Genomic DNA, 27,113 nt, shown 5'->3' with positions numbered 1-27,113 from the left:
ACACAAGTACACCAGAGAGTATGTATAAGTGTGCACACAAGTACACCAGAGAGTATGTATAAGTGTGCACACAAGTACACCAGAGAGTATGTATAAGTGTGCACACAAGTACACCAGAGAGTCTGTATAAGTGTGCACACAAGTACACCAGAGAGTCTGTATAGGTGTGCGCACAAGTACACCAGAGAGTCTGTATAAGTGTGCACACAAGTACACCAGAGAGTCTGTATAAGTGTGCACACAAGTACACCAGAGAGTATGTATATGTGTGCAGACAAGTACACCAGAGAGTCTGTATAAGTGTGCACACAAGTACACCAGAGAGTATGTATATGTGTGCAGACAAGTACATCAGAGAGTCTGTATAAGTGTGCACACAAGTACACCAGAGAGTCTGTATAAGTTCACCCACAAGTACATCAGAGAGAGTTCTATTTTCTGGTCTCCATGGCAACACGCACTACCTACATAGCGTACTCTTCCATGTAGCTTCATACATGAGTTTGACATGGCATTCAGATTATTAATATCACGTCTGTACTTTGAATAATAGTAAAAAGTTATTGATTATGCGAAGTATATATTTCTGCCGAGGTTCTATCTTTTGTTCTTAAAAATTCTGATACATTTAGATGCCAGACCTTATTTCAACTTTCACTTTTCCGCAGCGCTGTTACTCCATCTAGCATTTAATAATGCAAAAATCTTTGCAGCTATTATTCTAGCAGTATAGCCTGCTGAACTTGAGGAAGAGCAGATTTTAACCTGACATCACTTAAAGGTCACGTTGGTTTCTTTGAGATAATAATAACAATAATAACACGACATCAGTACCAGCAACGGCACAAGCATCATATAGTGGAAAAGACGGTTGTTCCAAGACACACCTATATATACCTAAATATACACCTGTGGTAGTGTTTCCTCGCAAGAAAAGGATGACTAATCAAGATATGGCACTCGTGTACTTGAGCTCCTGCTTTGGGATATGACTCCCAATGTTCCTGATACACTGATTAAATAGTCATCGCCCATGGTTATAAAGTGAATCTACTGACACCAGTAATGTGGAAATTGAATATGTGTTTTATGGTCGATATGGGTGAAGGAAGTAATTCAAGATTCTTTGTTTTAGGCTCAGCTAATTACTATCTACTGTTGCTGCCTTGGAACAGGCAGCAATCTGATCCACAAATCAGGGCACGCACATTGAATGTACGATTTAGCCATCACACACGCTGCCAAGCAACAGACGTAACTCTACTCTACTATTTTAGCAGAGCCTGTTATACACTTCAAGATTAGTTCGTTCTGCAGTACAAAAGGATTGAACATTTTTATAAATCATTTCGCAAATCCATTAAACATAATTGAGGTCATTTCAAAGTAACTCACACTTAAAGCCTATAAAAGTCGAAGATTGTAGATAAGTCTCTATTATGTAGTCTCTTTTGTTTGCTAGATCAGCCGTAAAGTCAATATTTGCTTTGACCAAATCAACAATGTGATCCGACATGCGTGCCTCTGCATTCAATAGACACACTCACTAATCAGTGATGTAGTTACAAGACAGGGTCTAGTAACGTGAGATAATAGTTAAATCATTTCTGTATTTAGTCGAAAACCTAAATGAATGTGACAAAATACATCTTCATATCGGTCGGCAACTCCGCGGCATTATTAGATGCTCGACATTATCAGATGATCGATGTAAATGGATTACGACAGAGCTGATCTTCAGCAGCTGTTGTTGGGTTATGCTAATTTGGGAACAAACTCAGAACAGACAGAGCGAATGAGGGAAGTGCTAAAGAATGCAGGGGCAGAGAGCAGGTATGATATGTTGATGAAAATTAGAAGTGAAGCCGCAAAATGTACACCTATTCACAGAGCAGCCGCTTGGAATGACAGGGAGAGTACGAGACATATGCTGGCAGGCTTCTCAACTGATCAGCGACACATGATTTTAAAAATACAGAATCAAGGTGCAAAAACAGCGGCGCATTTTGCAGCGCAAGAAGGCCACACCGAAATGCTATTCTGTTTACTTCACGACCTTTCATCGGGCCACAGATTCGAGATTTTAAAACTTCAGGATGTTGATGGAAATACAGCCTTACATGACGCTGCCATTTGTAAAGATGTCAATGCATTAGGCATTCTTCTCGCTGCCGTAACTCCTGAGCATAAGGATCAATTATTGCGGATAAAAAACAACAGACACAAAACTGTTGAGAAAATCAGCAAGTTGCCAGAACTTTCCTACAGATACTCTCAGTGGAATTCTTTAGGTATGTCATATTTTAGTTATGCAATAACCCATTACATTGGCCTTCTAAACACTTGTTTTCAGTGTAGATTGATATATAGGCCTACAATATAATTTTTTTTTGTAAAATCCTTGCAAAAGGTCAGGAAGCTCTCTTTTGTGCTTATTTAGTAAAAATTTAAATGCTGGACCATTATATAGAAGTTACTGTTGTTGGGTTTGAGCCTGCATTGAGAGAGTTGGGATTAAAAAGGCCTCCATTAAGAGAGTTGGGGTTGGAAAGGCCTTTATTCTGTTTATGATTTGCAAAAACTATACAATAACAGCTCAATCTTTGACAATAGAGAAATGGCCACATTTTTAGACAATGAAATGCAACATTTAAATTTTTGGCACTATTAACATTGCGAGATATTGTATGATTGGTCAATTCCATGTTGTACTCTGTCAACGATGACCATCAAACATTAGCAAAAACATTGAGAAAGATTTTACTGATCTCAGGTCGGTAACTGGAACGAAGTCGTCTTTACAACCATTTTTCCTCTGTCGACAAACAGAGAAACTTTGTTGATACAAAAGAAACTACAATAAATTGTAAACCCACCTTGTCAATTTATCTTTAGTGTTTAGATGTCAGGTAACTGTAAGATCAGTTTAATCACATGGGTTGCCAATGACATTCCTAAACAGAAAATATCTCATATTTTCAGATTATATCAGATGAAATAATGCATAAAAGGTTAACAAAAGTATAGATTTTAGCTATCAAATTGCCTACACAATGCTTGAAACTTAGTATGATCCTTATGCTTTACCTGCCTGTGAATAGCAAAAACTAGAAAATGGGTGTTGTTTTTACTTTAATAGTGGAAGTGGGGAGATAGCATAATAGTGTAGTGATAGTGTAGCAATAGTGTAGTGATAGTGTAGTGATTGTGTAGTGATAGTGTGGTGATAGTGTAGTGATAGTGTAGTGGTAGTGTAGTGATAGTGTAGTGATAGTGATAGTGTAGTGATAGAGTAGTGATAGTGTGGTGATAGTGTAGTGATAGTGTAGTGACAGTGTAGTGATAGTGCAGTGGTAGTGCTGTGATAGAGTAGTGATAGTGTAGTGGCAGCTTAGTGATAGTTTCTGCTCGCCTCAAGATCGGTGTTTCATATAGCACACTTTTCTGTAACTCACTCGAGTTGATTGCTGCCGGTATCTGAGCAAACCACATTTTATGCGCAGGTGTTACTGCGCCCAGTGCAACAATGACTACTGTAATTACAATTGTTCTTACATCCCAGCATTTTTCAATCTCTTCTCCAAGAGGGAGATATTTATCTACCTTTTATTTTTCTTTGCTGGCTATATTGTAGTCATTGGGTACTGCTATATCTATTATAGTAGCCCTCTTGTTCTCCTTGTCTACCACCACTATATCTGGTTGGTTTGCTAGGACATGCTTGTCAGTTCGGATGTAGAAGTCCCAGAGGATCTGAGCGCGGTCATTTTCATTGACCTTACCAGGAACTTCCCACCAGTGTTTTGGTTTATTAAGGCCATACTCATTACATAGATTTCTGTAGACAACACCTGCAACATGATTATGCCGCTCAGTGTATGCGTTTCTGACTCGAGATTTGCATCCACTGACGATGTATTGGATGGTCTCAAATGCTTTGCTGCACAGTCTGCAACTAGGATCGTTTCTAGTGTGATAATTCAGATAGTTCACCCTCATCATCAGTCTAGTTGCGAGCAACCCAAGTTCTCTCTTTTACTGCCTTGTAGAAAAGTTATCATTGTTATAGTCTGACTGCGGGTTCTACAATAGCAGATACCTGCTGTCTTCATGTTAGTTTACGATTTTAAGGTGAATGGACTAGTGGAAGCTCCAGTGCTAATAGGCTAGTAGAGAGCTCCAGTACTAATGGGCTAGTGGAGTGCTCCAGTACTAATGTACCAGTAGAGAGCTTCAGTACTAATGGGCAAGTGGAGAGCTCCAGTACTAATGGTCTAGTGGAGAGTTCCAGTGCTATTGGGCAATTGGAGAGTTCCAGTACTAATGGGCTAGTGGAGAGCTTCAGTACTAATGGGCTAGTGGACAACTCCAGTACTAATGGGCTAGTAGAGAGCTCTAGTACTAATGGGCGAGTGGAGAGCTCCAGTACTAATGGGCGAGTGGAGAGCTCCATTACTAATGGGCTAGTGGAGTGCTCCAGTACTAATGGATTAGTAGAGAGCTCCAGTGCTAATGGGCAAATGGAAAGCTCCAGTACTAATGGGCTAGTAGAGAACTACAGTACTAATGGGCTAGTAGAGAGCTCTAGTACTAATGGGCGAGTGGAGAGCTTCAGTACTAATGGGCGAGTGGAGAGCTCCAGTACTAATGGGCTAGTGGAAAGGTTCAGGGCTAATGGTCTAGTGGAGAGGTCAAGTGCTATTGGGCAAGTGGAGAGTTCCAGTACTAATGGGCTATTGGAGAGCTTCAGTACTAATGGACTAGTGGAGAGCTTTAGTGCTAATGGGCTAGTGGAAAGTTCCAGTGCAAATGGGCTAGTGGAGAGCTCCAGTACTAATGGGCTAGTGGAGAGCTCCAGTGCTAATGGGCTAGTAGAGAGCTCCAGTGCTAATGGGCTAGTGGAGAGCTCTAGTACTAATGGGCAAGTAGAGAGCTTCAGTACTAATGGGCTAGTGGAGAGCTTCAGTACTAATGGGCTAGTAGAGAGCTTCAGTACTAATGGGCTAGTAGAGAGCTCAAGTACTAATGGGCTAGTGGAGGGGTTCAGCGCTAATGGGCAAATGGAGAGCTCCAGTACTAATGGGCGAGTGGAGAGCTCCATTACTAATGGGCTAGTGGAGTGCTCCAGTACTAATGGATTAGTAGAGAGCTCCAGTGCTAATGGGCAAATGGAAAGCTCCAGTACTAATGGGCTAGTGGAGAACTACAGTACTAATGGGCTAGTAGAGAGCTCTAGTACTAATGGGCGAGTGGAAAGCTCCAGTACTAATGGGCGAGTGGAGAGCTTCAGTACTAATGGGCTAGTGGAGAGCTTCAGTACTAATGGGCTAGTAGAGAGCTCCAGTACTAATAGGCTAGTAGAGAGCTTCAGTACTAATGGGCTAGTAGAGAGCTGTAGTACTAATGGGCTAGTGGAAAGTTCCATTGCTAATGGGCTAGTGGAGAGTTTCAGTGCTAATGGGCGAGTGGAGAGCTCCAGTACTAATGGGTGAGTGGAGAGCTTCAGTACTAATGGGCTAGTAGACAGCTTCAGTACTAATGGGCGAGTGGAGAGCTTCAGTACTAATGGGCTAGTGGAGAGCTCCAGTGCTATTGGGCTAATGGAGAGCTCCAGTGCTAATGGGCTAGTGGAGAGCTCTAGTACTAATGGGCTAGTGGAGAGTTCCATTGCTAATGGGCTAGTGGAGAGTTTCAGTGCTAATGAGCTAGTGGAGAGTTCCAGTGCTATTGGGCTAGTGGAGAGCTCCAGTCCTAATGGGCTAGTGGAGAGCTCCAGTGCTAATGGGCTAGTGGAGAGTTCTAGTACTAATGGGCTAGTGGAGAGCTCCAGTACTAATGGGCTAGTGGAGAGTTTCAGTGCTAATGAGCTAGTGGAGAGTTCCAGTGCTATTGGGCTAGTGGAGAGCTCCATTGCTAATGGGCTAGTGGAGAGCTCCATTGCTAATGGGCTAGTGGAGAGCTCTAGTGCTAATGAGCTAGTGGAGAGTTCCAGTGCTATTGGGCTAGTGGAGAGCTCCAGTACTAATGGGCTAGTGGAGAGCTCCAGTGCTAATGGGCTAGTAGAGAGCTCTAGTACTAATGGGCTAGTGGAGAGTTCCATTGCTAATGGGCTAGTGGAGAGTTCCATTGCTAATGGGCTAGTGGAGAGCTTCAGTGCTAATGGGCTAGTGGAGAGCTCCAGTGCTAATGGGCTAGTGGAGAGCTTCAGTGCTAATGGGCTAGTGGAGAGCTCTAGTACTAATGGGCTAGTGGAGAGCTTCAGTACTAATGGGCTAGTGGAGAGTTCCATTGCTAATGGGTTAGTGGAGAGTTCCAGTGCTAATGGGCTAGTGGAGAGCTCCAGTGCTAATGGGTTAGTGGAGAGTTCCATTGCTAATGGGCTAGTGGAGTGCTCCAGAACTAATGGGTTAGTGGAGAGCTTCAGTACTAATGGGCTGGTGGAGAGCTCCAGTGCTAATGGGTTAGTGGAGAGCTTCAATACTAATGGGTTAGTGGAGAGTTCCATTGCTAATGGGCTAGTGGAGAGCTTCAGTACTAATGGGCTATTGGAGAGTTCCATTGCTAATGGGCTATTGGAGAGCTCCAGTGCTATTGGGCTAGTGGAGAGCTCCAGTGCTAATGGGTTAGTGGAGAGCTCCATTGATATTGGGCTAGTGGAGAGCTCCAGTGCTAATGGGTTAGTGGAGAGTTCCAGTGCTAATGGGCTAGTGGAGAGCTCCAGTGCTAATGGGTTAGTGGAGAGCTCCAGTGCTAATGGGCTAGTGGAGAGCTCCAGTGCTAATGGGCTAGTGGAGAGCTCCAGTGGTAATGGGCTATTGGAGAGTTCCATTGCTAATGGGCTAGTGGAGAGCTCCAGTGCTAATGGGTTAGTGGAGAGTTTCATTGCTAATGGGCTATTGGAGAGCTTCAGTGCTAATGGGCTAGTGGAGAGCTCCAGTACTAATGAGCTATTGGAGAGTTCCATTGCTAATGGGCTAGTGGAGAGCTCCAGTGCTAATGGGTTAGTGGAGAGTTTCATTGCTAATGGGCTGGTGGAGAGCTCCAGTACTATTGGGCTAGTGGAGAGTTCCAGTGCTATTGGGCTAGTGGAGAGCTCCAGCACTAATGGGCTAGTGGAGAGCTCCAGTACTAATGGGCTAGTGGAGAGCTCCAGTACTAATGGGCTAGTGGACAACTACAGTACTAATGGGCTAGTGGAGAGCTCTAGTACTAATGGGCTAGTGGAGAACTACAGTACTAATGGGCAAGTGGAGAGTTCCAGTGCTAATGGGTTAGTGGAGAGTTCCAGCACTAATGGGCTATTGGAGAGTTCCAGTACTAATGGGCTAGTGGAGAGCTCTAGTACTAATGGGCTAGTGGAGAGTTCCAGTGCTAATGGGCTAGTGGAAAGTTCCAGCACTAATGGGCTAGTGGAGAGCTTCAGTGCTAATGGCCTAGTGGAGAGGTTCAGGGCTAATGGGCAAGTGGAGAGGTTCAGTGCTAATGGGTTAGTGGAGAGTTCCATTGCTAATGGGCTAGTGGAGAGTTCCAGTGCTAATGGGCTAGTGGAGAGCTCCAGTGCTATTGGGCTAGTGGAGAGCTCTAGTACTAATGGGCTAGTGGAGAGTTCCAATGCTATTGGGCTAGTGGAGAGCTCTAGTACTAATGGGCTAGTGGAGAGCTCCAGTACTAATGGGCTAGTGGAGAGCTCCAGTACTAATGGGCTAGTGGAGAGTTCCATTGCTAATGGGCTAGTGGAGAGCTCCAGTACTAATGGGCTAGTGGAGAGTTCCATTGCTAATGGGCTAGTGGAGATCTTCAGTGCTAATGGGCTATTGGAGAGTCCCATTGCTAATGGGCTAGTGGAGAGCTCTAGTGCTAATGGGCTAGTAGAGAGCTCAAATTTTAGTGGGCTAGTGGAGAGCTCCAGTACTAATGGTCTAGTGGAGAGTTCCAGTGCTATTGGGCAAGTGGAGAGCTTCAGTGCTATTGGGTTAGTGGAGAGCTCCAGTACTAATGGGCTAGTGGAGAGCTCAAATATTAGTGGACTAGTGGAGAGTTCTAGTGCTAATGGGCTAGTGGAGAGCTCCAGTACTAATGGTCTAGTGGAGAGTTCCAGTGCTATTGGGCTAGTGGAGAGCTCCAGTACTAATGGTCTAGTGGAGAGTTCCACTGCTATTGGGCAAGTGGAGAGCTCCAGTGCTATTGGGCTAGTGGAGAGCTCCAGTGCTAATGGGCTAGTGGAAAGCTACAGTACTAATGGGCTAGTGGAGAGCTCCAGTACTAATGGGCTAGTGGAGAGCTTCAGTACTAATGGGCTAGTGGAGAGCTCCAGTACTAATGGGCTAGTGGAGAGCTACAGTACTAATGGGCAAATGGAGAGCTCCAGTACTAATTGGAGAGCTTCAGTACTAATGGGCTAGTGGAGACCTTCAGTACTAATGGGCTAGTGGGGAGCTCCAGTACCAATGGGCAAATGGAGAGCTCCAGTACTAATGGGCTAGTGGAGAGCTCCAGTACTATTGGGCTAGTGGAGAGCTACAGTACTAATGGGCTAGTGGAGTGCTCCAGTAGTAATGGGCTAGCAAAGGTCTGTAAAGGAAATGTGGTAATGACATAGATATATAAATCTGGGTTTATATATCTATAGCTAATGATGACCAACGGCTATCGCCAAACAGTAGATAGCCCCATACTCACAGTAGTGTCAAGAATGGAGTTGCACTCTATTTTTTGATATTTATGTTAGAGAAGTTCTTCTGCAACTTTATGTCAAAACCTTTAGCTTTAATCAATTAATTAGTTTAATTAGTTTGCAGTGAAGTTTCGAAGGTTTTTCAATTATCTGTTTTTAATGTTAGAAGAGAATAAAATTAAATGTATGTGTCACAGGACTTAAGTATGCCAACCAAGTGATAAGGGAACTGGAAGAAGCTGTGAAAATGCTAACTGCAAAAAATGCTAAGCAAGCTGCAGGTAAGTTATAGCTATGTATGCTTGATTAATTGTAGCTATTGTGTACTGCTAAATGTATATCTATTATAGTAGCACTCTTGTTCCCCTTGCCTATTGCTATAATATCTTGCTAGTCTGCCGGATATATATGAAGTCAGCCTGAATGCAGAGTGCCAAAGGAACCTAGCATGGTTGTGCTCATTTACCTTATCGGGGTAGTTCCTACCAGTAATTTGATTTGTGCATGGACTTCTGAACAACCCAAAAACATATATTGTTGGTCCCATATTTGTCTGGTGGAGGTCACCATTCTCAGATACTTGTCGGTGATAGTCACCATTTTTGGTGTGCCAGCCAACTTCCTCATCGTCAGTGACGGTTTCATTGTCACATCAATCAAGGAAATTTAAGCTATGACGACCTGCAAGATGGCCATAGAGGTTGCACATGCTTTCATACAGTGGGATATACATAATGTGGCTCATGAAACGAGTCAGGGAGGTCTCCTTGAACGTTGATATCAAAATGCTAGTTGTTGTGTCTATCGCTAGTTGTTGAGTCTATCACTATTTGTTGTGTCTATTGCTAGTTGTTGTGTCTATCGCTAGTTGTTGTGTCTATCGCTAGTTGTTGAGTCTATCGCTAGTTGTTGAGTCTATCGCTAGTTGTTGAGTCTATCGCTAGTTGTTGAGTCTATCGCTAGTTGTTGAGTCTATCGCTAGTTGTTGTGTCTATCGCTAGTTGTTGTGTCTATCGCTAGTTGTTGAGTCTATCGCTAGTTGTTGAGTCTATCGCTAGTTGTTGAGTCTATCGCTAGTTGTTGAGTCTATCGCTAGTTGTTGAGTCTATCGCTAGTTGTTGAGTCTATCGCTAGTTGTTGAGTCTATCGCTAGTTGTTGTGTCTATCGCTAGTTGTTGTGTCTATTGCTAGTTGTTGTGTCTATCGCTAGTTGTTATGTCTATTGCTAGTTGTTGTGTCTATCGCTAGTTGTTGTGTCTATTGCTAGTTGTTGAGTCTATTGCTAGTTGTTGTGTCTATTGCTAGTTGTTGAGTTTATTGCTAGTTGTTGTGTCTATTGCTCGTTGTTATGTCTATTGCTAGTTGTTGTGTCTATCGCTAGTTGTTGTGTCTATCGCTAGTTGTTGTGTCTATTGCTAGTTGTTATGTCTATTGCTAGTTGTTGTGTCTATCGCTAGTTGTTGTGTCTATTGCTAGTTGTTGAGTCTATTGCTAGTTGTTGTGTCTATTGCTAGTTGTTGAGTCTATTGCTAGTTGTTGTGTCTATTGCTAGTTGTTGTCTATTGCTAGTTGTTGTCTATCGCTAGTTGTTGAGTCTATTGCTAGTTGTCGTGTCTATCGCTAGTTGTTGTGTCTATCGCTAGTTGTTGTGTCTATTGCTAGTTGTTGTGTCTATCGCTAGTTGTTGTGTCTATCGCTAGTTGTTGAGTCTATCGCTAGTTGTCTCTTGTAACTCCGAGCTTGTAGGTACGTGTAGTCTCAACAAAGGTTGCTCTTACATCCACGGGGTAACAATATATATTTTCTGTTTGGCGAAGAATAGGGGTTCTTATGAAATATAAACTCAACCTGAAGTCCTAAACCTGCACCAAATTGGTAATCCATGCTTTTAATAACCCGCATATTTTTGTTGAAGAAATAGAGCAGTGGAACCAACGAGCAGAAGAGTTGGAGAAACAAGTGCCCAGGCCCTATGACGGTAGGTATAATTTTTAAAAGCTTCTACCATAAATTTCACATTAATGTAGTCTAATAATAATCTCTTCAGATTTATATTTTAGAACTAGAATTTCACAAAAGTACAAGCGAAGCCAACACAGGTAAGGTCAACAGAGAAAGAGGCTGCTAAATAAAATGGATACAGTAGGCGCTCTTACAACATAAATAATCGGAGCCAAAATATTTACCATATAAGGAAATACATATAAATAACCTAATCTTCTTCAAGACCTTTCTAACCCCTTTGGCTCCACAACAAAAACAAATCTGAACTTATCCGCCTGATTAAATGTCTGTACAGAAACTTTGGTACTATTGATACTATTGATTGTTACTATTGATTTGTATTGACAACTTTTCTCTTTTTTAGAGCTTTCACTTGGTTTAGGGATTAGGGTAATTTTAAGTTAAAGTTTAGAGAAGCGCACATCTTCAATGTCAATTTAAGTCAAGTTTTTTCTTCTTTTTTTTTCACAGAAAGGTACACGCTGACAAAAAATACTCATACAAAAACTGAAGTAAACGAAAAATATATCTTTATTATGTACAATGAGCGCGGCGTCGTCTGTTCTCAGTCTGTCCAAAATAGAGGTTAGAGATTGGAATAGAATACTTATTTTCTCTCCCAAAAGTGGCACAAGGGGGAATGATACTTTGAAGGCTAACTTTCGGGTTCTCATCTACCAAATCAAATTTGAGATCTTGTAATGACTTGACGCATAATGTTATGTGACGCTACGTACATAACAATTAATAGCATGCAAAAAGCCAACATAGATTCTTTATGTGAAATTGAATTTACATGTATAAAACAGATGTTTATATTAAAGCGTCTACTATATACTCTAAGCTGTACAATAATATTTACAAACTAACTAACAGTTTTTTAAGAAACAGATAAAGGGCATGAAAATTAGAATTTCTTGTAGCACAAGTGAGAATCAATGTAGCTAACATAAAGAGTCACTTACATTAAGTTTTGAAACATTCTATCAAAAGTTATCAGTATTTTTTATCACTTGAGGTTTTGTTTTTTGTTTTTGCTGATCTGACTGTTAGGATGTTTCAAAATTAAAATTGACAAAACTTGATTTAAGTGAATTTAACTCTCAAAAAAATACTTCTCAAAAAATGGCGTCAATGATCGCGCTTGCTTTGTGTATGTCTCTCAAGTTATGACATTGGTTATTCCGCTCATATTGCTGCTGTCTTCACTGGTTATATTTTATTTGGTGCTATTCTGTGCTCAAAATGGTTAGAAGAAAAAACTTCAAATATGGCCTCAGATAAATCACTGTAGAGGTTTTAAAAGATTTAACGAAAGGTGAGTTAAGCCTGGTTCCCATATCGATTGCGAGACTCCGGCGGTAACATGCGCAGCAAAACGCTTGCGACGCTATGCACGGCGGGATCTGTTCACATAAAAGCCACATCGTTAATAATATTGTAAACATAATTGCGTAGTCAAATAAAATGTTCATTTGCCATGTCATTCCTATAATGGTGACCTTTACCCGTACATTGCATTTCGGGAAGGTTTTGTCTGCGGCCGTTTGCGAAATTTGACCAGCGTTAAACTGTTGCGATGCCGCCGGCAACTACCGGCGGTCCTCGGCGGTACCCGGCGCATTCGTTCCCATTTCATCGCTAATATCCTGCGAGCTGTCGCCGGTGCTTTGCGACGTATATGGGAACCAGGCTTTAGCTTTGTTCCCTTGCCTTTCTCTAAATGCTGTGTAAACATAGATGTATGCCGTGTTATGTACATGTAAACATATATGTACGCTATGTTATGTATGTGTAACCATATATGTATGCTATGTTACATACATGTAAACATATATGTATGCTATGTTATGTACATGTAAACATATATGTACACTATGTTATGTACATGTAAACATATATGTACACCGTGTTGCGTACATGTAAACATATATGTACGCTATGTTATGTACATGTAAACATATATGTACGCTATGTTACATACATGTAAACATGTATGTACGTTATGTTACGTGCATGTAAACATATATGTACACCATGTTGCGTACATGTAAACATGTATGTACGCCGTGTTATGTACATGTAAACATATATGTACGCTATGTTATGTACATGTAAACATATATGTATGCTATGTTACATACATGTAAACATATATGTATGTTATGTTACGTACATGTAAACATATATGTACGCCGTGTTGCATACATGTAAACATATATCTACGCTGTGTTACGTACATGTAAAAATATATGTACATTATGTTACGTACATGTAAACATATATGTACGCTATGTTACATACATGTAAACATATATGTACGCTGTGTTGTGTACATGTTAACATATATGTACGCTGTGTTACGTACATGTAAACATATATGTACGTTATGTTTCATACATGTAAACATATATGTACGCTATGTTACATACATGTAAACATATATCTACGCTATGTTACGTGCATGTAATCATTAATGCATATAATATCTACATACTACTGAATGTCCGGCGTACTCCGGGTAATAAAAGTCTTTGCATAGAAAATTTACTTTTGGTTAACATACATTATCATAACAGTTATCATTCCAAATTTCAAGCTTCATATCATGAGAAAAGTGTTTTGTGCAATTCAAATAAAATAAGAAACAATATAAAATAGATAAAAAGTGTTTAAATGTAAATGTGAAATAATTAGCTAGTAATAGCTTCATTAGGTCTGTCTTGCTATGAATACAATATAAGATGATTTGGTAATGATACAATTAATACGAAAACAAAATAAAAATTCTGTATGTACTAAGCTAATAATAACAATTTGTTGCATAGAAGTGTGTGTGTATAAAAAAGATTACTGTTCCACCAGAAGCTATTCATCAAAACTTTGAACATGACGATACTGGTACCTCACGATACCGGTACAAATGTACAAATGTAAAATGAGACCTCGGTCTGTCTTTGTCTGATACTTTGCCTGACCAAACTGAGAAAGAAGGTAAAGGCTATTCCTACTCACGATAATAGAATATCCACATGAAAAGTATTAGGTCGCGGGTTTAGCAATTGAACTTCTTGAAAAAACAAAAAAGAAAAATCACCAAAAAATGAAAAAGCATCGAGCTTCATTTAGTTTAAATTAATACGTCATTTAGCGTGTGCAATCAAGAAAACGGTGTATACAGTATATAGTCAGAGTGATGAATCGTAAGAGCCTTTATAGACTAGTGGATAGACAATTGGATTATCAACCTTCAATTGCCTTCTTCGTGAGTTCAAATCTCGCCATATGCGAGCTTTTAAATCAAAGATTTTAATAGCGGTAACTGGGCATACCAAACTACACGCAAACAGACGACAAACTTTGAGATATATTTCTTAAGTTCTTGAGATCTTACCTAAGTTAACCTCAGAAACATACCTTCTTACAGAGATCTCTAGCACTAAACTGATTGGTGATTGTACAGAAACTAACAGCCAAACGATAAAGCATCTTAAAGACCTGGTACAAGAGCAGGCAGAAGGTAAGAGTTACCTGGAAACACAAGAGCTGTGTATTCTCCACTACTTTACATCTATAGGGGCAATATGTCAGTATAACAGTGTGTATGTCAGTATAACAGTGTGTATGTTAGTATAACATGGTGTATGTTAGTATAACAGTGTGTATGTCAGTATAACAGTGTGTATGTCAGTATAACAGTGTGTGTGTCAGTATAACAGTGTGTATATTAGTATAACAGTGTGTATGTTAGTATAACAGTGTGTATGTCAGTATAACAGTGTGTATGTTAGTATAACAGTGTGTATGTTAGTATAACAGTGTGTATGTCAGTATAACAGTGTGTATGTCAGTATAACAGTGTGTATGTCAGTATAACAGTGTGTATGTCAGTATAACAGTGTGTATGTCAGTATAACAGTGTGTATGTTAGTATAACAGTGTGTATGTCAGTATAACAGTGTGTATGTCAGTATAACAGTGTGTATGTCAGTATAACAGTGTGTGTGTCAGTATAACAGTGTGTATGTTAGTATAACAGTGTCTATGTTAGTATAACAGTGTGTATGTCAGTATAACAGTGTGTATGTTAGTATAACAGTGTGTATGTTAGTATAACAGTGTGTATGTCAGTATAACAGTGTGTATGTCAGTATAATAGTGTGTATGTTAGTATAACAGTGTGTATGTCAGTATAACAGTGTGTATGTCAGTATAACAGTGTGTATGTAAGTATAACAGTGTGTATGTCAGTATAACAGTGTGTATGTTAGTATAACAATGTGTATGTAACACTTTATTTTAGAGTTGCGAAAACTGAAAGAAGCTAATGTTGAGATGCTGAAGATGATGAGAGGCAGCATGAGGTTGAAAAGATTTTCCTCATCAACCAGCGTAGAATACAAGCAAACTGACTTTTGACTGGCACCCTTACTTTCCCTTTAAATACAGCTAAACATACTGACGCAGTTCTTGTAAAGCTCTAAAGCTAAAGTTCCAAGTATTCTCCATCATTAAAGCAATTTATATATTATATACTAGCTCTCTCCATAGAGAACATTTGTGAATAAGCGTTGATAGCCATAGCTCAAAAACTCTAATTTTTGTATGTCAAATGACGTTATATTTACAAGTTGGGTATCAAAATGCAATCCCCGGTTAGTTAATAATTTTATTTTATATATTAATATTTTTTCCATTATAATTTTGATGAATAGCTTTTAGTTGTTAATAGACAAATAATAAAATAATAATAAAATTGTTAATAAAATATTACACTAGTTCAAGATCTCATATCATATTCCCAACAAAACCAACTGTGAAACACTGTGAGAAATTTCTTTGACAGCTACATATATACAAATAATTATAGATATATATATACAAATAAATATAAATATATATACATGTGTATACAAGTATACTGTATATACATGTATACGCTATATGTTGGTTCAAAGTGATAAGAGAATTCTAAACTCTATTAATATAGATGTGAGAATTCTCCTATTCTTCTATCGCTGGACATGTACAGCGGTAAATACATAAATACATTTGTGTACTGTTTTGTGCAATTTTTATATCTTGGAGTAAAAAGTCCATAGAGCAGAAGATTTGATCTCGTAACTTCCCATTCACCAGTCCAATGCTTAACCAACTTAGCCATATGAGCTTGATAGATTCACTTGGTGATATATGTTGCTATGCGAGAGCAAATAGGCTACGCTTTCGGTCCCGACACAAAGTGATTGCTTAAGGAGAAGGGTAGTATTAGTAAACTTACTCATATGTTTCATTGGCAATGTGCCAAGCTTATAGCAAGTGGCAGGCAACTCTCAATACTTCTCATTGTTTATAAGCTGATTTTTAACACTTGGACAACGCTGGGTAGCACAGCTAATATATATAAGGATGATAACATTTGACAAACTTTGAGATTTCTATATAGATATATATATATATAAAATTGTTTCCTCACCCCGGATACCCCGTATGGGTGGTAAATTCTGCTCTAACTCGGGTCTCCTACTAGAGACCTGGGAGTTCCTGGGAGACCTCAAGATCTTAGCTGTTCCCAATAGCGCACTTTTCTGCAACTCACCTGAGTTGGTTGTTGTTGGTATTTGGGCAAGCTACATTTTATGCGCTGGTGTTATTGCGCCCAGTGCCCCAATGACTACTGGGATTACAGTTGTTCTTACATTCCAGCATTTTTCAATTTCTTCTCCAAGAGGGAGATATTTCTCTACCTTTTCTTTTTCTTTGCTGGCTATATTGTAGTCATTGGGTACTGCTATATCTATTATAGTAGCCCTCTTGTTCTCCATGTCTACCACCACTATATCTGGTTAGTTTGCTAGGACATGCTTGTCAGTTTGGATGTAGAAGTCCCAGAGGATCTTAGCGCGATCATTTTCATTCACCTTACCAGGAGCTTCCCACCAGTGTTGTGGTTCATTAAGGCCATACTCATCACATAGACTTCTATACATTCACATAGACTTCTTCTTATATATATATATATATATATATATATATATATATATATATATATATATATATATATATATATATATATATATATATATATATATATATATATATATATATATATATATATAGATATTTACTCAGAAAACTCTTGAGTTTTCTGAGCATCAAGTGGTCAACGTTTGTGGCAGACAGTTTATAGTTAGAGCTGACAGCCGCCAGCAGCGTTATGCTGCAGAGGAAGATACGAGAATGGAGGTAAATTTATCTTTTACGTTGAGTCTCCTATAGATATACTGTCATGTTTACATTCAAATTATATTTCCCTGTTTGAGGCTATGATGTAAGTTCCTGCGCATGCGAGTAATGGATGCACAGTGAGTTCTTGACGGCTTTTTTTTAATCCATAGCATCTAGCAATACAAGGCTTAGATTGATGAATATACTAAAGGTAATAATTTTAGTGCTCATGAATACATTTACTAATTAATAGAATTAGAACTTTTTGCTATCACCAATCATCGTTTTATAATTTTTTATCATTTCACCTAGCTATATTTGCTTCAATTTTTCTTTGACAGTTTTAGCTAGTAAATTATATTTATGATTAGACTTTAGATGCTCACTTCTCACTTGCAGAAAGTGAGGAAAATCAATTGATCAATGTACATCTTTAACTTGCAGAACCAAAGCTTGGAATCATTGGCTTGGTGTTCTTATTCTTTTGTTAAAGTGAAAGCAAAGACGAATTTTAAGATTTTAAGATCATTTTATAAGATTGGTACTGCATGACACTACATTAATTGAACGAGAAAACAAAGTTTTAGCAGATCTTTCTACTAGTTTAGCAAGTTCAAAGTCAAAAATATATTTTGGTGCATGTACCTCGGAACATCACTGATTCTCAACACAGCCGTTTCCGGTAACAGTCTATTTACTAATTCCTTAGTAAAATAACGTCCAACGCATTTAATATATGTTTTTAGCTACAACCAGTTAGTTACAGTGGATAGATGCCTCTTTGCTAGTCGTGAATCTGACACTACAAGTCGTGGCATAACCTTTTTTATAGAGTCCATGTGTCTCAGTCACCAAATTTAGTAAAATTATGGCTATCTAAGGCAAAGCATGCCGATTTGATTTTTTGCAGACTACCTGCTAGTGCGGTCATGTGCATTAGGCACTTCCACGAGAGAGAAAGCTTTATTCAAATAAATTTGAGACAACTACAAGATTAAGGGTAAAAGAGGGAGAAGTTCTATTCCCTAATGGGTTGTACCATACAGCAAGAAGGCATCATTAAACAGGAAAATTTTAACTGTAAGTAATTTATAAATAATTTCAAATAAATATTAGTAACAAATATAACTATTTTATAATATAAATTAATAAACATGATAACTAGAAATTCCTCTGTCATACAGCCCACGACCTGTCATACGGCCCACGACCTGTCATACCGCCCACGACCTGTCATACAGCCCACGACCTGTCATACGGCCCACGACCTGTCATACGGCCCACGACCTGTCATACAGCCCACGACCTGTCATACAGCCCACGACCTGTCATACAGCCCACGACCTGTCATACAGCCCACGACCTGTCATACAGCCCACGACCTGTCATACAGCCCATGACCTGTCATACAGCCCACGACCTGTCATACGGCCCATGACCTGTCATACAGCCCACGACCTGTCATACAGCCCACGACCTGTCATACGGCCCACGACCTGTCATACGGCCCACGACCTGATAATGGAATAAGTGATCATAGAAAAAAGAAATGGCAGTGCTGGTAGTTAAAAAAGTAGTTGTCAGCAGGAATTGGCAGAGTATTAATAGTGTAAATGAAAGTTGTTCAAGATGACATAAAATGAATTTGAGGGAGCACGACTTCAAAAAGGAGTGAATAACAATTTCAACAAATATAGATAAGTTAGATAAGTTCAGCGTTCTGTTAAAGGTCGCGCAATCTAGTCTCCTCTCTTTTACGTTGTAGGATTTGGTCATTGATAGCTAATTGAGTGATGCGCTCCCTAGCGAAGTTGTTAACAAGTAAGTCATTAATGTTTCAAACTCGAGAGAGCAACAAACGATATTTCAGCGGCCATTTCGTGGTGTCCTATATCAATGACAGCCTTAGCCATGGAAAGACCTTGACTCTTGTGTATTGCCAAACCCTATGCTAGATCAAGAGGAATGCCTGTGCGGCTAAGAGTGGCATGGCCAGCAGTCCAAGTACGTTTGATAGGTGTAACTGGAAAACTATTGGGGTGTTCGGGAAGTAACGTTGGACCAGTATAATCTGAAAATATGCAGACAACGAAACCAGGTAATGCAGGTGGACTTTGATTTGCACAGTATATAATACACAAGACAGTACCAATTGAATCATTGACTAATCCCTTCTCAACCCAAAAATTTGCTCTAAGCATAACTCGCGAACCGACTGATAGAAATCCAGTATGTTGAAGACCGCATGCAAGATTAAACGATGCCAAGTGAGCATTGCGGCCAGCGTGTTTTGGTTTAATCTACTTTACACCTAATCTACTACTATCTCAAACCTATGTTTTACAACGATAAAATAAATATTAATTAAAGCTGTAGGCCTAACCTACTGTAATGTATGTAATTTAACAACAACAATAAGGTAGTATGTTTATTATAACTCTGAAATGCAAATTAGGAGCAAAATGGCAAGCTACTGTGTACTATACACAGTTTGACGGTTGGTTGTGTTGAATGTAGAATGGTTTTGATAGCGATCTTTAACAGAAAGCAAGTATGAGCGTTCACGCGTCTGGAAGTTTTCAGCAAACTGGAACGAAATAAAAAAAGGTTCTCGTCATAAAGGGGCATTGTAGTTCGGCCCTAGCTTGTACATAAGTTGTAAAGATATATGGCTAACATTTTAAATAATTTAGTGAAAGCTTTGGTAATTAGACAAAAAACATAGGCTAATAAACTATGAACCACAATTTCGTAGCTGTAGATCGGTCTACGCCTCAAACGGTCTACGTTTATTACAGAAACCTTCGGATAAATTCGATTACAAGTAAACAATACCATAGACTGATGAAATGAGCACGTTTTTTTCATGAAATGCGCACTGCTAAATAGTTCTACTATCTGTTGCACGGCTTTATTGGCGTATTGTAGGCCGGTCTTAACTTTTATTAAACCAAGCTTTTCAAGCAGTTTGTGGCGATTTTCGGCCAAATTAATCTGTCTATTTGTGTATAATCCGATCAGATGGGTAAGTTTTAAGATACTGTCAAAAATTTACAAAAACTTGGTTACATATTTAAATAGGCTTAATAGTGTTTTGTATCGTTATTATACTTTAACGACTCTACAAAATGATAGTTAAATTTGTTGATGAGGTTTTGAAACAAGGGTTTGCGACGTTGTTGATAAATAATTTTTGTAAGTTATGTGCATATGCATTTATCATAAAAACTCTCAAACGTTCGCTCCACTCGTGTGGTCGTGAGATTGGAAATTAGACCATGTCGCTAATATTCATAGGAGCTTTCCAGGACACGACAAGTTCATCCTCTGCTCTCATGAACCAATTGATCCGTGAGTGATGAAAAAATATATTATTTACACTCAATGTTGACATAAAAGCTGTATGTTGAATTTAGTAATATACATCTATTCAGAAATATCAAAGCACAGGCAAATGCGCAATATAATATTTTATATATCACTTATAATGCCTTGAGTTTGTGATATAAGAAGATGTATATAGACATTTATTGCATATTATTAAACAGAAATGGTACAAATGGCAATTATTCTGCAGCCGGTTGACATTTGAATAAACAAAAACTTTGCAGATTTATAATAATTATATTAAAAAATAACAACAAATAATTTGATATGTTTACAGAGAAATGGGAAAAAAGGTGAAATGGTTAATTCCAGGAAGTGCAGGGCACAACGTCCTTTGTGACTCATTAGGGCAAGCAAGACTGCTAAACACATTACGTCTGTTACACACTGGTGCTTTAAAAAACCTCCACAGCCTCATATTAAGTTATGCACCATTTGATAGGATTATACACAAATAGACAGATTTATTTGGCCAAAAATCGTTATTGAAACTTGCGAAGCCTTGCTTTTATCAAAATTAAGACCGGCAAATGAACCGCCGAGCGACAGAGACTAGAAGTCATTAAGAATAGAAACCATTAAGTCGTGCGCATTTCACGAAAGAATAACGTGCACATTTCACCAGTCTATAGCACTGGCGAATTACCGAAGGTTTCTGTAATTAACGTAGGAGTACTGAAATCGTTTCTTTTTTGCCGATTTCAAAGTAACTGATATTTTGGAAACTTTTGAGTACTTTGGTATTCTAACTGATGTCCAAAACAGTGAAAGTAAAGGAAATGACGATGATATTTTTTCTAACGATTCTTATGAGATTATTACAACATAGGCTATAATTATAAGTTTGGATGACTATTGAAGTGTTATAGTCGCACTAACAACATCGATGATGAGCAATATGTTACTGTTATTATTTTTTCTAAATAGTTTTGTTAAATATATTTTCTAAAAATCTATATAAATATCACAACTTCTTGATATTGTTAGCTATGATGTTTTGAAATGTAAACAAAATTGCGCATTGGTTTTCTATTATTACTGTATTTACTATATTAATAGTAATGGTTATTCTAATAATATCATTGTATTTTACTTCTTATATAGCGTTTCTCCTATTGCAAGGGGAGAGATATAAACATATAATCTTTTCCTTTCATTATTGCTGTTTGTCATGAACAAACACTTTTTTAAATAGATTTTTTTTAATTTTTATAAATATCACAACTTCTTGATATTGTTAGCTTTGACATTTTGAAATGTAAACAAAATTGTGAATTGGTTTTCTATTATTAATATATTAATAATATTTACTATATTAATAATACTGGTTATTCTAATAATATCAGTGCATTTTACTTCTAATATTGGCCAATATTGCGTTTCTCCTATTGCAGGGGGAGCGATATAAACATATAATATTTTCCTTTCATTATTGCTGTTTTTTGTATATAATAACACCCAGTACATTACAGCTACCATTGCAGTTATCCTATTGCACTGCAGTGCCATTTGACTGCTAATATTGCATTTCTCAACCATCAGTACCCTTTCTTATTCCAATATCACTTTGGTCGTGTGCTGCATGACAGTGGAATTTCTAGTTATATTGTGGCACTATATTAAATTTGTGTACATAAATGTATGAACTGCAGGGCAGAGCAGTTCCACTCTCAAAACATCTTACAAAACCAGATGGTTGAACAGCAAAAGACATGCACAATTCAAAATTCACATAAAAGTTAAACTCCATCCCTAGTTTTACGTGAGGTATCGTTTTGATAAAATTAATATGACAGGCTATTCAAATTATAAATATTATGCTGTTCTTTGTATAACAAGATTTAGATTTATGTAACGTAGTTCTATTAAATGTAGTGTTTTTATGTCATGGCGCAAGTCAAATGATTGAAATATAATTATTCATCAAACCATACATTATGATTGTATTATTTTGTTAAAATCACTTATTCACTGTACAAGACATGAACGTCAGCTACGTAAAGTTGCTGTCAGATTCAGTTAAAAGATTTATAAAAACTATATTTTGCTCAACTCACAACTGAACTTACATTACATTCCTTCCTCCATAATGAAAAGCTCCACTTCATCTGATCATCATTTTTTGTTCATTTTTGAAGCTTACATAGGAGACAACACATTGTGCATATGTAGGAGACAACACATTGTGCATATGTAGGAGACAACACATTGTGCATATGTAGGAGACAACACATTGTGCATATGTAGGAAACAACACATTGTGCATATGTAGGAAACAACACATTGTGCATATGTAGGAAACAACACATTGTGAATATGTAGGAAACAACACATTGTGCATATGTAGGAGACAACACATTGTGCATATGTAGGAAACAACACATTGTGCATATGTAGGAGACAACACATTGTGCATATGTAGGAGACAACACATTGTACATATGTAGGAAACAACACATTGTGTATATGTAGGAAACAACACATTGTGCATATGTAGGAAACAACACATTGTGCATATGTAGGAAACAACACATTGTGCATATGTAGGAAACAACACATTGTGCATATGTAGGAAACAACACATTGTGCATATGTAGGAAACAACACATAAAGGAATAACTTTTCAGTTTTTCTTCCGATGCACCCGTAGATGAGTAAGGAGTAGTGGTTTTAACTGTGAGTCTTTTAGCCTTTGTATTGTGAACATAATAGAACAACGATAGAAATATTTTATAGTTTAAACATTTTAGCGATAATAGCAATGACGATCATAGACATGTGTTCTAAATGTGCACTTGTTTCCGGGTTGTCACAATTGCGGCAGAGGTGCGTCTTCCTCACATTAGATATTCACGAATCAAGTCAAACGCTACGTGTCTCGTGATTGGATGATAGATTGAGAATCGGTGTTCCCAGTGGCGAGACCGTTTCACACTCATTTCCGCAATGGCGTTAATTATACAATTTTTGCAAAATATGCAGTTGAAAAAAGGCTCCATACTCAGTTATATGTGGATGCACGAAAACTCTTCATTTAAAAAAAATTATTCTGACTGTTTATCTGTTGTAAGAAATACATGTAGTTTATATTTTGTTATAGGTAGTAAATTGCATGAAACAAATAGGGTAAAAGTTGACCTTCATCAGTAAACTTGGTTCAGCAACTCTTTAAACAGTTATTCATTTTTAAAATTACACTCGCAGTTTATCTAACTCCCAATTTGAAAACTTTCAGTAGATACGCGTTAGAATGACATATCTATGAATGACATATATTTATTGCATTTGTTTTATTGATTACAGGATGTTGATGTGGTCCCACCAGCCGAAACAGCTTTGTCAGCGTAGAAACTGCCATAAATGGGAAAAAGACACTTGAATGTGTGCTGCATAAACATGATGTTTTGTTTGAGTTTGCTGCAATAGATGAATTTTTCCTATTGTATGAGTTGAAACTATGTGACTGGCCACGACTTGATGGATATTTTTAATAAAGGCTTCATGCGAGGTGAAAATTCTTTGCTTGTAAAATTTATATAATCCCACGACCAAAAGAGCGTAGTGAAGTTTGAGAGTTTTTATGATAAATGCATGTGCACACAGCTTACGAAAATTATTCATCAAGAACGTCGCAAACCCTCGTTTCGAAATCTCATCAACAAATTTAACCATCGTTTTGTAGAGTCATTTAAGTATAATAACGATACAAGACACATATAAACCTATTCAAGTATATTACCAAGTCTTTGAAAAGTGTCGACAGTATCTTAAAACTTACCCATCTGAACGGATTATACATAAATAGACATATTTATTTGGCCGAAAATCATTATTAAAACTGGCTAAGCCTTACTTTTATCAAAATTGAGACCGGAAATTGAAACGCCGAGCAACAGAGAATACAACAATTAAGTCGTGCGCATTTCACGAAAAAAATGTGCACATTCGCCAGTCTATCCTTCGTTTTTTCGTGACGTCATTTTATCGTTGTCGGCCATCTTTATAGACAATTTTTTCGTTAGAAACACTAAGATTTTGCAATGATAATTTGAAAACGATGTTTTTGTTTGCAATTTTTTATAATAGTATCAAAACAACACTTAAAAGTACCAATAAATCAAAGAAAAACGATCGTTTTCTACAAAAATGGCGGCTTTTTCGTGAACGAGCGCATGTGCAAACGACTTGATGACGTAAAAAAAATGATGGATATCATTGTCGAATTGCCGAAGGTTTCTGTAATTAACGTAGGAGTACAATCGTTTCATTTTTGCCAACTTCAAGGTAATTGACATTTTAGACACTTGAGTACGTTGGTATTCTAACTGAGGTCCAACGCAGTGTAAGTAAAGAAAATGATGATGATATTTTTTTCTAACGATTCTTATGAGATTCTTACAATATTTAATTATAAGTTTGGATGACTACAGAACAATGACTACGTAGTACAGATTTTCTAAAAGTCTATATAAATATCACAACTTCTTGATATTGTTAGTTATGACGTTTTGAAATGCAAACAAAATTGTGCATTGGTTTTATATTATTACTACATTAATAATATTGGTTATTCTAATAATATCAGTGTATTTTACTTCTAATATTGGCCAATATTGCATTTCTCCTATTGCAGGGGGAGAGATATAAACATATAATCTTTTCCTTTCATTATTACTATCTGTTGTATATAATAACACCCACACCCAGTATATTACAGCTACCATTGCAGTTATCCAATTGCACCGCAGTGCCATTTGACTGCTAATATTGCATTTCCCAACTATCAGTAACCTTTCTTTTTTCCAATATCACTTTGGTTGTGGGCTATATGACAGGGGAATTTCTAGTATATATATTATATATTTATATTTATTTAAATATATATTATATTCATTTATATTATATTGTTATATATATATTAGTATGATATATTTAGGTTTAATATATCTATGGGTTGCACACACTGACATTCTTCACTGTACTGTACTCAAAGAGTTTGATTAGAATTTGGCTAAATTGCTATCCAGTTGTAGTAAATGTGGTAAGTCTTGGTTTAGTGTTGCAGTCTTGGTTTTAGTGGAATAAAAGTAATGGCATGCCTCCGCCATGTAGTATTCCCATGTTCTCTAGTAAAGAAACACACCGCCAGGAATAGCTTTTTATAAGCTACCTTAGGTGGTCCTAACACTTATCAAGGGCTTCTTCTGGAACTGTCAGATTAACCTGAAGGGATGCATTTTGCAACAAGTCCAGTCTGACAGAGCCAGGTAGCCGTTTCGTTTACTCAATTTGCAAAAAAAAACAGAAGTGGATGTGCCCACGTTGTCGGTGTGGTACACATGGCCTCTAAGTTATGGCCTCCAAGATCCGAAAGACCTCGCAATTTACGGTTGATAGCTTGCTGAGAGCTTTTTCAAGTTGGCATTAGGCAAGGCTCAAACCACCAAACCCATGAATAGCAGTCAAAGACGCTACCCTTAGGCTACCCTGACATCCTTTGGTTTAGTGTAAGGGTTGAGAAAACCAATTGGTGTGTTATACTTTGCTCTTCATTTTTATCGTCCTACTTGAGATAATCACCTTTTAATGTTTTAAAGTGTCACTTGCCATATTTTTATGTATATGCATTACTTTTGTTTTTTTAGTTCTGAATTGTAATCCACGCTTAAAAATAGCACATTTGTAAATTGTAAGTAACATTGTTATTTTAATCTTGGTGGTTTATGGTTGTGGTAGAGTAAAACAAATTAGTACACTCATTAGTGAAAATTTTTCAAGACCAAGTTTGCTATACGTGTCATAAAATTCTGAAGCTTTTGTCAAAAAAATATGTTTGACATCACTAGAAATGTTAATCATTTTTATCCTTAGCTCCTCAAGGCCATAGTCCAGCTTAGTTTTCTGTAGAAGAAGTGACAATAGGATATTCACGTTCTTCTTCAAATGACCTTAGCTTAGGCTTAAACAGATAATGTCGTACGAAAGGAAGAAATAGGCTGCCAGAACACGCGAGGGCAGCAGCACCAAAGTATAGAGCAGCCCGTTCATCAACTGTCTCTTGCAAGTAGACTAAAATACAGACTAAATCAGACACATGCCGCAGGTGCTTTAAATGTCAACAGTGTTCACAGTAAAAGCTTACACTAAACGATTGCTTTGACACCAGCTCAATTTTAACAATGATGTTGAGATTGTAAGGTAGCAATATAACTAGTACAGAATCATCAAAAGTAAGTACTATTACTTTTGCAGTAATAGTATTACTATTAGTAGTAAGTAGTATTACTATTACTGTAACGTAACCGTAACCGTACTGTTACTGTATCGTTACCGTACCTTACTGTACTGTTACAGTACCGTACTGTTACAGTACTGTACTGTTACCATACTGTACTGTTACCGTACTGTTACCGTACTGTTACCGTACTGTTACCATACTGTTACCATACTGATACCATACTGTTACTGTATTGTTACCGTACTGTACTATTACCGTACTGTTACCATACTGTTCTCTCTGCTAAAAGAGTTGTGTCTACAGTACTACTCCGGACTACTACTACTACAACAATCGTTTCTATTGTATTATTTTGGTCTAAAGCAGTTGGCTCTACACTGCAACATTCTTTTGATAGAGCTTTTTCATACCAATAACACGGACACAATGCATCTACAAGCATCATTTTTATGATTAGCGGTAGCAGCGGCTCTGTTTAACGTACCATAATTTGCATAAACCAAACTCCAAACTTTTTCTGTGTATCAAAAAAATTCACAAAGATTTAAAAAATTCAGGAAATATTTGGAAGATGCTCATTTC

The 27,113-nt window shown here is 37.8% G+C and overlaps 1 protein-coding gene across 1 annotated transcript; it reads left to right on the top strand.

Annotated features, from left to right (window-relative positions):
* The first annotated feature begins 1,591 nt into the window (after positions 1–1,591).
* On the top strand, positions 1,592–15,328 carry LOC137402031 (uncharacterized). The gene is made up of 5 exons (XM_068088497.1): positions 1,592–2,291; positions 8,872–8,955; positions 10,590–10,652; positions 14,106–14,198; positions 14,982–15,328. The coding sequence occupies exons 1-5, from the start codon at positions 1,715–1,717 to the stop codon at positions 15,095–15,097; spliced, it is 933 nt and encodes a 310-aa protein (XP_067944598.1). The 5' UTR covers positions 1,592–1,714; the 3' UTR covers positions 15,098–15,328.
* The last annotated feature ends 11,785 nt before the right edge of the window (positions 15,329–27,113 follow it).

The sequence above is a fragment of the Watersipora subatra genome, chromosome 8, assembly GCF_963576615.1.
Source record: "Watersipora subatra chromosome 8, tzWatSuba1.1, whole genome shotgun sequence".
Lineage (NCBI taxonomy): Eukaryota > Metazoa > Bryozoa > Gymnolaemata > Cheilostomatida > Watersiporidae > Watersipora > Watersipora subatra.
Note: the sequence above shows the minus strand (reverse complement) of the source record. Positions and strands in the feature narration are given on the sequence as shown.